The sequence below is a fragment of the Lagopus leucura genome, unplaced genomic scaffold (genome assembly GCF_019238085.1).
Source record: "Lagopus leucura isolate 7727_CA_CO unplaced genomic scaffold, USGS_WTPT01 Super-Scaffold_702, whole genome shotgun sequence".
Taxonomy (NCBI): Eukaryota; Metazoa; Chordata; class Aves; order Galliformes; family Phasianidae; genus Lagopus; species Lagopus leucura.
This window is the reverse complement of record NW_024962254.1, coordinates 5,897,671-5,910,916: the sequence shown is the minus strand read 5'-3', so window position 1 is coordinate 5,910,916 and position 13,246 is coordinate 5,897,671. Positions and strand designations below refer to the sequence as shown.

Below are 13,246 nucleotides of genomic sequence, written 5' to 3'. Positions count from 1 at the left end.
AACAAAAAAAAACAGAATCTTATTAACTCACAAGGGTGTCAGAAATTAGTCAGTACAATGCTGAATTTATGTCCCCAGGATTAGCCCTTGTCCCACAGTAAGATTTTTCTAAATATCCTCTGTCCTGTTAAGTGTTCTCATGGAAATGTCATTTTCACCACTCCTGCAAGTTACCAAGGCACAGTTTTGTGAAGATATTACTCCTACTTTGCAGTAGAAAAAGCCTGCTCATCAAAGCTACTCCTTTCAGATCTGAAGAGTACCAAGTAACATTTGGTACTCAATAAATAATTAAATTTCTGCATATCAGTGTGAGGTTGCATTTGAAGTACTGAGCTGAAGTGCTGAACATCTCCTTGTCTTACACAACAAACTTGCTTGGCATTGCATTCAAAAACCAAAGATATCCTAAGATATATTTTATTTAGTTTAATTTCTTAATTTTTACTGAAAAAAAAAAAAAATTGAGAGAGAGAAAAAAAATCTTATGCCTAAGGGTAAAAGCCAGTTTCTAATTGCTGGGATTTATTTTCAGAGATCATATTATCTGAAAACCTACTTTTTGCTATTGGAATCGCTTGTCTTTTGGGTAATCTTTCTCAGTCAGTGTAGTGTAGATATTTTACTACCACTCACATTTACAGAGACTAGACTACTTTTTCAATGATTTGGTTAAGTCTTTGACGAAACTATACAGAAATTTAAGATATGGCACTTTTCTCAGGTCTGGTCCACCAATGTCCTCTAATTAACTTACATACCACCTTATGAAATTGATCCTTTCCAAGACCCTTTCAAAGGATATGAGTGTGGAGGTGACGTAACCACATCTGGGTTTCAGCCTAAAGTCACTTCAGAATCACCAGGATGCCAGCACCACGCTCTACAGTGAAGACATACTCTAAAAATTTCCATATCTGAAAAGTATCAGCACTTGTTTGTAGAGGAGCCCACAACTTCAGTGGAGGTGAAATGAAAAGCAAGGATTTACAAATGAAGAAATGTAAAACTGATGTCTAAAGTATTGTAATGGATTATTATTGGCGTCATTAAGAGCGATTCTGTTCTTATTCCTCGATAGAATCTATTAATTTGGTCTATGAAAAGTCCTTTCATAGAAGTTGGAGGCAGAAAGGAAAAGATGTAATAATCCCTGAAATCTAAGCAGTCGTGTTGGTGTTTTCTGCTAGTATAAGGAAATCCCAGCACAGACATGATTTCTCCCAGCCCAAGAATGAAACAGCCTGCAGATCCTTACCCACAGATGCTAAAATAATAAATGAATAGAAAAACAAAGTCTGAAAAATAAACTCAGAACTTTTCAAAGCCTTCAACAGAATTTCGTTACACTGGCTCTTACATTACATTTGCTCTTTAGTCACACTGTGTCCTGATGCATAGTTTTCTCTCTTTTTTCCAAGTACACAGTCACAGAACTGATTCTAAGGAAAGAAATCTGTTTATGTCTCCTCCATTCTTCAGGTGAAATGCAAAATTATTATAATCTTAACTTTTTTTAATGGCAAATGAAAATAAAACTTTAAGGGTTGGTTGGTTTTTGTTGTTGTTGTTAGCTTGTTTTTAATATTTTCTTTGCATATTAAATAATTTATAGCTATCCTCTGTTTTAACAGCAAAGAGGGAAAAGTATCTTGACTTTTTTGAAATACAAGACATTCTGAGGTAAATCATAACCTTTACATATTCTGAATCTTGAAAACCTTTTTTTATGCTGAACCCTTCGCCTTTCCAGTCTGATTACACTAAGAACCCTTCACAGGTTAAATGCATGTTCCACAGTTGGAGGGTTTATTAAAGCTTGTTACTTTTGTCGTAATTACGTGGATGTTTAGCACTGAATGAATGGCCATGGAGTAGTTACTACGAGGGCAGTCTAAGAGTAGCGTGCTTTTTCTGATGGTTCTTTTGCTCTTGAGTGGATGGCAAAACTTGAGAGATTCATAGCAATCTCTCTGAGATCTGTTCTGCAGACTTGCAGGGCAGTGAAATATATAGTGATGGCTAGGGAATGGAGCATTTTCTTTATCTATGTCACAAGCATCCTAACCAAAGGTTCTTCAGAACAAAGTTGCCAAGGAAATTTCACCTCTTTCTTTTCTTCTGATGGCTACTTTTTGGAATTCAACTTATTGTGAGCATTTAGGATCTCCAAATTCCTTCTCTTAGACTTTTTCTTCTTCTGTTTCTTGGGTACAAAGTGCCTCTTCTGGTTATCAGGTCTAAAAGTAACTGTTTTCTCTCTAAACTCTACATTCTTTGACATCTAACACCTCCATACCAACTTTATCTCATTTTCTTTTCTGTGAAATTTCCACACATTCTTCTTTCTTTTCTCCTTTTCTCTTGCTACCCCAAATAAATTTGTATGATCCAGTTTGATTTCTTTTGTATTTTTCAGAGAATTTATCTACTCTGTAAGCCCTTCTGCTTTTTCCTCTGCCCTAGGAATTGACTTTCATTTAATACACATTTGTCCTGTGTGAGCTTCATGCCTGTTTGGGAACATGGCACATACTGCCCTGTGGATTGACTTAAAACCTTTGGTAGCCAGTCTGCAAAGCTCCAGTTGTTCCTTCTTTCAGTAAGGCTATAATTTGTAAATGAAAAGACTCCTCTGCACTGAGCACATCTCATTTTACTGTCTCCAATTCACTCTCAGGTTCACTAAGCTTCTTCCTCAGTTATTTATACAATCTGCACTACCTCTGAAGATCTACTATAACTGCATCCACCTTTGTGTTCACTCAAAATATTTCTCTTTTACAGAATTGTTGTCTTAGAGATATATTTTTCTCTCTAGTTCAGGTTAAAGGACAAGCAATAAACAATCCATTTAGTCTGTCATGCAGAGTTAAAATTAACAGACTTCTCCTTCAGAATTTTCTTAGATACCAGTGATGTAACTTAGAGTAGACAGGAACGGAATATCACAAGCAAGCATTTGAGAAATGATCTGCTGCACGCATTTTGCACAAATTTTATTCAAGCATTTGAATAGATATTTCAATGCACAGCACAGGAATTTGCACAATTAGGGCATAAGTCATCAGTGGGAAGAGAGCCAGTATAAGATCTCTGCAAAGCACACATCCCATGTAGGTGTTCAGAGCTGACCAAGTCTTATCCTAGTATCCTGTCAGGGGATTAGTTAAATCCTCAAGGAATAAACTGTTTATCCAAGTAATTTTTTATCCAATTTCCAGGTATGGTATTTAAGACGCTCACAGTACTGCACTGGGCTCTAGCGTTGGGATTGCTTCCACTTGACTTCATGTCTACACCCCTGCAAGTCATTTTTATTGCGAATGGAAAGAAAAAGGCCCTTTCAATACATGAACAGTGAACCCAACCAAATTTTACCCAAGTGGTCAACAATGTTGGTGCTTGCTTTGTCAAGCTGAGGAACAAGTCAAGTATTACAGATGTGGAGTATCAGAGAAAGAGATGAAGTTAGGATTGAGAAGATGGCCACCAGTTGGTTTCTCACTGCTCCTTAATTATAGTGTTGTTTGGCTTAAACTGTTTGGCCTTCACATTTTGGTCTTACTCCCCAAATCGCTAAAGGTTACTGTGTTATTCTATAGAATTTTTTAGCTCATCCTACATGTATATATATGAATAAATGGTGAGCACCTCTCCTGCATAGCACTGTTTGCTTGAGCATAGTCCTGCGGTTTTACGCCACTACTCCACTGCTCCCACAGCTGCTTTGCACTGTACCCCACCGCTGCCACAGTAACCTTCATGTGCATGGCCCTTTGCACAGCAGCTGTCAGAGAAAGCTGAGCACACAATCACTTCTTTCTGTTTGCTCCTGTTGTTGTCGTGATTTATTAGGTACAAAGGCAGGAGACTGGCCCCGCACAAGTCGGAAATAGAGTGTTTCACCCCAAAAGGGAGTATGGGGAATGGTGGGAGAGCTACAATGACCAGGTAAGCTAACAGCAAGTGGCCTTAGGTCAGTGTGATATGTTTGTGAACAGGGGGAGCAGCCCTGGGACAGTGCCAGCCCAGATCCTCTCTGTAATTCCTGTGCATCCCATATAGTATGTCTAGAAAAAATACACATCTCTAAAATAAAACACATGGCCACTGCTGATTTCTGTGTTTCATCTAACTGGAAAAAAAAAAAAAAGAAAAAAAAAAAAAAACAGAAAACCTGCACTGTGTTCATTTGAGTGATGCAAACCACATGTCCTGTGTGATGTTGTCATAATATGGTGCTTTGGGAAGGAGAAACTTTACACCTGACATTAACCCAGTAGGGCAGGGAAAGAGAGACAGCACTTAAACACTGAGTGAGAAGCTCCATAGCTCCTTGGGAATAGAGGCTGCATTTTGTGTCTAATCAAAAGACTGCATAAAAATAGAAAAAAAAAAAAAAAAAAAATGAAAGCATTCTAATATGAAAACGTTGGTTCTTCTCAGTCAAAATGTCTTGTAGGAAAGTATTAAGTTTCACAGTGGTTTTAAGGAAAGGTTTCAAAATCATTTTAAATAGAGCTCAGAACATCTTTTAGAACTTTCTCCATTGCATCTAATTTAGATATTTCTTTTTGTTTCAGACATTATATAATGCACAACATTATGTATCAATGTTATGATTTTAATTAGTATTATGAACTATATTTCTAACTGTTCCTGGGATTAACTGTCTTAATAAGGACACTTTTTTAGGTTTTTGCAATGAAATATTTCAAACGGTTCACTTTAATTCTGTGAAATGTTTGAATATTTGAATTGTTCATCTCATTTTGAATCCAATCAGATTTCCAAATGCTGGATTCTCCCATAGGACAGAAAATCCAATGTACCACAGTTGATTAAAAATCTAAGGGTATAATTACTCTTAAAAAGCATTTTACGACTGTGTTGCACTCTACAGCAAGTTAGAAACATTTGCTTTACTATTTATTAAAAGATCCTTATCATCCCCTGTAAGGTTTTTGTAAATGCAGCCATAGAGCACAACAAGACCAAATTACACCTTTACTTTTCCCCGAGTGTTGCATCACAGGTGGATTTTATCACTGCAGGAGGATGTTCAGTGAAATACTCGCACCGTGTTATGTCCCCTTTGGGTACTGAAATCCACTCATCTACACAAGGCTCTCAGCTATAATGCTGCTGAGCACACACCTGGGGGACTCTGCCACTTAGGTAACATCAGGAATGCTTGCTGCTGAGTGGTGCACCAAATGTATACACACCTGTTACTTCTTTGTCAGCCGGGATTCTGTTTCTTGTCTGTGTGATGTCCAAATTTTTATCTTTTTCCTACATTCCATTGCATTTGGTGATAATTATTCTTCCTTTTCAAGCTATCTGGAGTTGCTATATAAGAGAATTATGAAGAGCAGAAACGTACATGTAAATGTCAAACAGCTGTATGTCGTTGTACAGTATTCAGCTCTGTTTGCCCAGCCATTTATATCCACTTGAAAAACTTCTTTTTTATATTTTGTATCTTCACAGTGAAGAATCTGTTTGCATTCCAGAATGTAATCGATCTGAGTCAAGTAGAGATGAGAAAGAGGTTCCTGTTAAAGAGGATGCCCTAACAGGCAAAAAGACTGGAAACTGTGTCAGTCTAATAGTGCCACAGCAAGACTGTCAGCTGCAAGACCTACTCAAACAGTTAAGAACACCAGCTGCTTCACAGAGAGTGCAATTGCATTTGATGGCTGTCTTGTTGTCTCCAGCCACAGTGTCCTGGCCAGTGGTCCTGTCCTATTTTGTGAGCTAAGCAGATTTGTCACTGCATAGCCTGGGAGCTTCCCAGGGAGCAGAGATGTTGCAGGAAGGGAAGTAGGTGCCATTTTTCTGTCTGTGTCTGTAAGTACCAGGCCAGTGCTGGGCGTCACTGTGATGGAGTGCTGATGGGAAAAGACAGATTCAGCCACCTGACCACCTATTTGAATTCCCTTCTGACCCAACCCATTCCGTGATATGGAAAATGAAAAGATTGTGTAATCTTTTCTCCCTTGTACTGTAAAGCTAATAAAGAAGTCCCATGACACTGAGCGAATCCCAGTTACATCCTTTTAGCCTAAAGAGGGCTGTACAGCTTCAACTGGATAGGATTTTTCAGCTCATGTGCTCAATCCCCAATGTAATATTATTTTGATGTTCCAACCTTAGTGTGGATATTTTTCACGTTGCGGTCTAATGATCCCTATATAGATGTCTTACAAATAGCTAGGAATTTAAGATGAAAAGTAACAAAACACAATTAATGGGTACCCAGTGTGATGCTTTGAAAAGCAGTTTCTGATTAAGAGAAGTTACTGCATCCTACATCACTGTTTTTTCCCACTTCAGTTTTAGGAGATTGTCACAGAATCCCAGAAGTATTTCCTTCAGATACCAACACTTCAATTTCCCCCATTCTATCCAGGCACTGCTGAAAGCTCTCAGTGTTGGTGTCACTGGTGGCCGTGCTAGGAGGTTGTTGGCAAAGTTTCTGTCTGTCGGCAGTCCCTTTCATCCTCATAGATTAAAGTCATTCTTGCAAATGCCAGCTGTGATTTCCATAGGGTGAGGAGGTGATGACTGATTACACTCCAGGGAGTAATATTAGTAAATGCCCTTGCTGTTGTTAATAGAAAAGCAATTGCTTTTGTTTGCAATGTAATTGCAAAAGATGTTTACTTATGGAACTCAGATCAGGACAAAATGAGTTTTTACCCTGAATCATTCCTCCTTTGTGTTTTACTGTTATTTATCTCCAGAGAACAAATAGTATGGGAATAACTTAAGCTAAACGATCCAAGTAATATTTCTGCATGGCAAAACCGTCTTACACCCAGGGAAACAATTGTATAGGCATGTAGAGATTTCCTCTAAAGCTATTTATAATAAGAAAGGAAACACTATAAATCGCTATTGTGTTAGAACAGAACTAGTTTATCTACCTTTCTACATTTCTGCACTCAGTTTCAGCCATTTATCCTCCTTTCTTTGGGAGTTGGACTAGATGCCCTTTAAAGGTCCTTCCAACTAAAACCACTCTGGCTCAAGGACAGGTTGGATGGGCCCCGGGCAGCCTGAGCTGGTGGGCAGCAATCAGCCTATGGCAGCGGCTTTAAGATCCCTTCCCATCCAAACCATTCTAAGATTTCAGTAAATCCTTCTTAGACAGAGTAATTGTATCATTGAGTCCTTAATAAGGTTTCATCAGAGAACTCGAGAAGGACTATGCCTTCTTCTTACTGCAAGTATTTATTTCCAATAACAAGACTTCTCCTTGCCAGAAAGCTGCACGGACTAAGTACAGTAGTTTATCCTCCTTATCTCTGCCAGATGCTTCTGCAGAAAAGGCATAGAATAATGTAGTCCTTAATAAACCATCTTGCTCTGCACCATGTTGAAGTTATACCTTTTCTACCTCAGCTTCATAAAAAACAAGACATTGCTTCAAGTTGGAATGCAACACTTTACTTAAGCCATTGAAATATAAGCACAACTTTGCTAGCAAATTTAGCTCAAAAAATTAGACCAATGAATGTTCTGAAACATGAACTTTCACCTTTGGACTTATAAGGAAAATAATTTTAACTAATTATTTATCATATTCATGTCAGCATAGGTTCCATTCTGGTCGTACAGGTCTCCACAGAGTTTTTGACCAGTATCTTTTGACTAGCTGCACCTATTCAAATCTGGAATCAGATACTAACGTTTCTTATACAACAGAGAATAAATTTTCCCTTATATTTTTGTTTTAAACTCTGTTGACCCCCTTTGTATTCTAGTTTCCACTGATGGAAAATCTGTAGATATGCTTTCTAAGCTCACTCAGACCATACCAAATTCCATAACTGATTTGGCTATTTCATTTAAACTTATTTAAAAGAGAATAAGTGACTTATTTTCAAATTACATACTGTTTCAGTAGTTATCCAAATGCCAGTTACTGGGAACTCTTCATCAGAATTAATCTTAACAGCTTCATGTAATTAATAAGAATGGCAGACTTATTAGAATATCAGGTTTTTCAGCTGCTGTGACTGTCTTTTCTCCTTCTGATTCCCATCCCTGGAGGCATTCAAGGCCAGGCTGGATGTGGCTCTGCGCAGCCTGGTCTGATGGTTGGCAACCCTGCACATAGCAGGGGGGTTGAAACTAGATGGTCATTGGGGTCCTTTTCAACCCAGGCCATTCTGTGATTCTATGATCCCTTTCTTCTGCATTTTGCAGGAGTTAAAAAATGCAGTTGCTGTAATGGCAGCTGGCTAAAGAAACCCTGGTGGCAGAGCTGTGCACAGTCTCACAATCACATCACAGGGCAATAAATCTGAAACAAAATTTAAAAACAGAGGAAAAAAGCAATCTATTCCAGATGGATAGGAAAATAAGAAGAAAAGAAAATAAACAAATATATAAGAGAGGAACATTTTTTTTTATCACCTCAGGGGATAAGAAGCAGTTAATATCCCTTATGAATACACAACAGAGCCCTAAAACATAAATGACTATGAAAGGAAGGGAGGAAATGAGAAAGAGTACTAACTGTTATTCTGTCAGCAGTGTACAACTACAGAGGAAATATTTGGAATATTTGAATGCTCTCATTTATACCACTTTCTTCTACGTGCTATACTGTGGTAGGTCTGGCAAGCTGGAAAAAAAAGCTTAGCTACCAAAATCAAAGCAGCTTTTAGTCAAGAGACAGGAAAAATAATGACTATGTCTAGTTCTGAGGAAATCCCTCTTTTACATAAAACAGCCTAATTAACCCATCGTGAAGGCAATGAAAAAATACACCACACAAAAGATATTACTATATATATATATTGCCAGCGTTTTGGTTTGGAAATTGTATCACCAATTGGAGTTTGCTTATCCCCAGATTTGACTTGACCTCTGCTCTGCTCCAGGGTTGTGCCAACAGGAAGGACAGAGCAGAGAAATACGTCCTGTATTCAGCCAGACTTAGCAGTGGAATTCTTTTGTGAGCATGAGAGTGTAATTCTGCTGTTTTCAGCTGAGGGAAATAAAATCTGTTTACAAGAAACCTCTAAATATTTACTGATATATAATTTCCCATCTCTCAAAGGGACATGGAACAGCTGGTCATAATAAAAGTAAACACTTTGTTGTGATATTCCATTAGCAGGCATCAAAGTCTATGTCCCTAATGTACCTTTATACCTCTGTTTTTAATTCGTGTGTGTTGCAGTGGTTTTCAGTTGAGAGATCATGCAGCTAAAGCAGGATCTCAAAGTACTGCCCCTGAAATTTACCTCTAACCCAGCCAATATATGAAGACAAATGATGCTCCTTTCACACAGCTGATAAATGATCACATGCCTTACTTGGGTGCTGATGTGTAATAAATAGTTTAGCATGATGAATGGGATGATACATTTATAATTCCAATTATTTTTGGGCAAACTGATGGAATTTTAACCACTGGGTTCAGTGTTTCAATTTTTATGGATAAATTTCTGTTTGCTCTCTATTTAGGTTTCCTTTTTTTTTTTTTTTTTTTTTTTTTTTTTTGTGTTCCTTTCACAACCTCTTACAATCTGACTTTCAGGTAACTGAAAATGCTTACAAGCCTTTAGTGCTCATGAGCACACCTGGAGCCATAGGGTTTGAACTTCCTTACTGAGCCACTCTCTGAACTTCGGAGGAGAGCTAGAATATTCTGCTTGTGGGAAGTGGTGCAACGCCAAGTGCAACTTTCTCTGAGCAAGTGTTTCTATCACCACCTTCTGCATGTTAATAGAATTTACTTTGTCCCTATGGCAGACAGGTCTGTCACAAACCCCTCTGAGCTCTGAGATCTGAGCTCAGCAGGAGAAGAGGCCCCACCAAGCAGAACACCCAGGATCAGAACTAGGCTCTCTTCTGCTAGGTCAAGGTAAGAGGGCCAGATGTCCCAGCCTCCTGGTCCAGCTCACTCTCTGCAGGATGTGAAGGGAAGTTCCACCATCATCATGCCAGAAAAAGAGGCAAGACCTCATTTCCCAAAGGAAGCTCAGCTCTAAGCATAGCCAAGGAGCTGTGGCTCTCAAATGGCTCTTGGCATTTACAGAGTACCTGCTAGTAAGAGAAGCACACAGTCCTCAGAGGCATCAGCTTTCCTCTGAAAGACATAAGTCCCAGCTGCCATTCAGCTCAGAATCACATCTACAGGGATGCAAAGAGTTGAAGTGCTCAGTGCTACAGGATAGATTTTACTTTTCCCCCTCGCTCTAATTGAGGTACAGCAAAAGGGGTGTCTCAATAAACAAGCCATCAGCTGTTTTCTGTCTGGCATTTTGGGGGTAGCTCATCTCTCAGTCTAGCCTGTCTTAAAATATCTCTGGTTTACATTGTCTTCATCTGCTGGACTTTGTCATGCTACTTTTGAAGGGAAAAGAGTGTGTTGTGTTACATGATCCATTGTAATTCCATGCAGTGTAAAACAAAAAGATTTTGTTTACTATCAGCACACATCTTTTTTAGATGCCTGGAAGAACTATTAAACTGATAGAATGTGGCAAGCATCCACATGAAGGCTGATATAAAGTCACCTGTGTTGAATAAACTGTGTGTCTTGCAAAACTGTTTTACAGCAGGCTAACATGTATGAGTGTTTCTCTTTCAGGCTGAAAAAGCAAACAAACTGATTTGTGACACTTCATCAACATCTCCAATGTGCTCATATTTCCAAAAAATCTAAAATGGCTGTTGCAAATATTTTAGAAATCAAAGTAAAGTGTTTAAAGTTCTGTTGTGTTGTATATATAAAGCATGTTTATCTGTATGTGGAGGTTATGTTTTTCTTGTAGACATCATTTCAGTGTCATTGCCTATTTCAGCTAAGAAATATTGTTAATGGTCTTTCTTAATCCCACGAACTATAGGTTAATGTATGTACAATCAACAGCTCATCAGCCTAAAGAACACACAAAAAGAAAGGAGCTATTGCATACTGCGCTTTTATAGATGATGCAACTGGCTTTGTTCCATGAGAACTTTCCTTAATCAGTAAGAGTAGAAAAATAAACAACTTTGACAAAAAGCGAGGCACGATAATCTGAAGAGAAATGACACTAAGAGGATTAATTTAGAGGAGCATGGACCAAAATGCTTATTGTTGTCTCCAAGTCCAGGTCTCACACCTATTCTCTTCAAGCATTTACTTCTTCCTCACTCTTCCACTCATTCCTCAGTCCCATAGTCCCCCTGATGTCACCAATCCAACAGAAGGGAAACCATCAAGTTGCTCACTCCCCTACACCACCTATGCCCCCTGGGTCAGATACTGCCCCAAGGGCAGCAACAGAGGAGACAGCAGTGGCCATCAGCTATCACAGTTTGATGCACAAGAGGCCTGTGCAATCAGTGCATCCACTCTGCTTGTTTACCTAGAATTCTAGGTATAAATCTTGGATGTAGATACACTGCATGGCCAGACATACATAGGTATAGATTAGATATAGATATATGATGACTAAATTACACTCAGCTATATAATGAATATAAGATCTAAGATGACACATATCCATGGTATAGGTTCAGTGATTATGTTTTTAACTTTGATGCAAGTTACCATCTTACCTCATTTCCATTTACAGCTCTAATGGGAAATCAGTTTCCTGGGCCCAGAACGAGAAAAGCAGCAGAGGGGCGCACCTTTGGCAGCGGTTGTCAATCCACATCAACAAAAAAGAAAACCCCAATCAAACTGCAGTGATCAAGCCTTTTTCTAAAAGCACAGATAGTAGCCGACATAGTAGCAGCGCTACATTTCCTGAGACCAGTGCCAAAACGCTTTACGACGTTTCAGAAGCAGAAGAGCAATACCCAGCTCAGTACCGACCGCAGACTCCCTCGCCTATCAGCACCGTGAGCCACAGAACTGCCTCCGTTAGCCGAACAGAAGATGATGCCCCTACCTTCCAGTCCGAGCCTCCGCAGCGAAGTAGCTCCTCGCAAGGCTCCCTCATGGAGCAGATCAGTAGCGTGGTTACTCGTTTTACAGCCAACATCAGCGAGCTGAACTCTATGATGCTTTCAACAGCCACTCCAGGGACAATGGTGGCCACTCCTCTCTGCTCTTCATACCTGATCCCACGAGAAATCCAGCTCCCCACAACAATGACCACGTTTGCAGAAATCCAGCCACTTCCTTCCATTGAAGTCAATGGCGCTTCCCAGTCAGCTAGGAAACAATCAAATGGCAGCGTCAAAGAAGGCACTGCAGAGACCCCATCAGCAAAGCAAGACCTTGAGGAGCTGGTAGCTTTAACTCCTCCTTCTCCTTTTAGAGACTCCATCGATTCTGGAAGTGCATCTCCCAGCTCTCCGGTTTCCGAATCAGCTCTCTGTATCCCATCTTCCCCAAAGTATGACACACTCCTCATCAGAGATTACACTCAAAGTTCTTCTTCGCTGTGAATGTAGTTCAAGACAACTTTGGATCTCGACGACTACAAGCAAGTAGTGGGGGGACAGCCAAGACTTCAAGATCTCCAGTGTTTACGCAGATAGAGTGAGGGGCATTGGGTCATCTTGTGAGAAACAGGAAGAAGTGGAGTTGCTTGATCAGTGGAAACATCAGATTAATGATGATGTTCTAAAATGACTCTTGGCAGATTATCGTGGCCTTAAAAAAAACATGGGCTTTTCAAAAACACTGAATCTATTTTTGAGGGCTTATAAGGAGTCTGTTAAATCAGTTACATACCAAGTGCTTTGCTTTAGTATTACAACGAACTGTGTGTACAATATGTGAATGGGGGGGGAACAAGATTGTAAACAACTGTACAGTGGTTTGTTTGTTTACTCTGATTCCTTACCCAGAAGTGAACCTTGATCTTTTATCAAGAATAGAAGACCAAACGTTGAATGTACATTTTCTAAGAGACTCAAATCTAGGACCAACCTATCAAGTTTTCTTTTTTTTTTCTATGAAGATCTCAAAAAGCAGCAATCTATGTTCAATAACTATCAAACTTTTTGCTGAAGCGTATTGTGTCTGTGATACGTTACACATGGATAACACTAAGCTGAGGCTTTGCAGTGAGTGACTGCGATACGGAGGGCTTTACAAGTGACTTCTCAACCTACACATTTGTTTATGAAATTCTCTTCTACCAGTATATAAAAAAAATCAATTTGTTAACATTGGATTCACCTTCACAGCAACAAAACCCGAGGAAGATTTCCTGACTATTTCACCATGATGCCAACTAATAATGAAGTAGCAAAAAAATATTTTCTGGAGTAC

At 39.2% G+C, this 13,246-nt stretch overlaps 1 protein-coding gene across 3 annotated transcripts in view; it reads left to right on the top strand.

Moving 5' to 3' along the window:
* Positions 1-12,414, top strand: part of GRM5 (glutamate metabotropic receptor 5) — a 234,467-nt gene extending 222,053 nt beyond the window's left edge. The window contains exons 8-10 of one of the 3 annotated variants that reach the window (XM_042862522.1): positions 3,859-3,954; positions 5,497-5,658; positions 11,592-12,414. In XM_042862522.1, coding sequence (XP_042718456.1) covers positions 3,859-3,954; positions 5,497-5,658; positions 11,592-12,414 — 1,081 coding nt within the window. The remainder of the gene's footprint in view (positions 1-3,858; positions 3,955-5,496; positions 5,659-11,591) is intronic. The other 2 variants (XM_042862523.1, XM_042862524.1) reach the window with 2 other exon arrangements.
* The last annotated feature ends 832 nt before the right edge of the window (positions 12,415-13,246 follow it).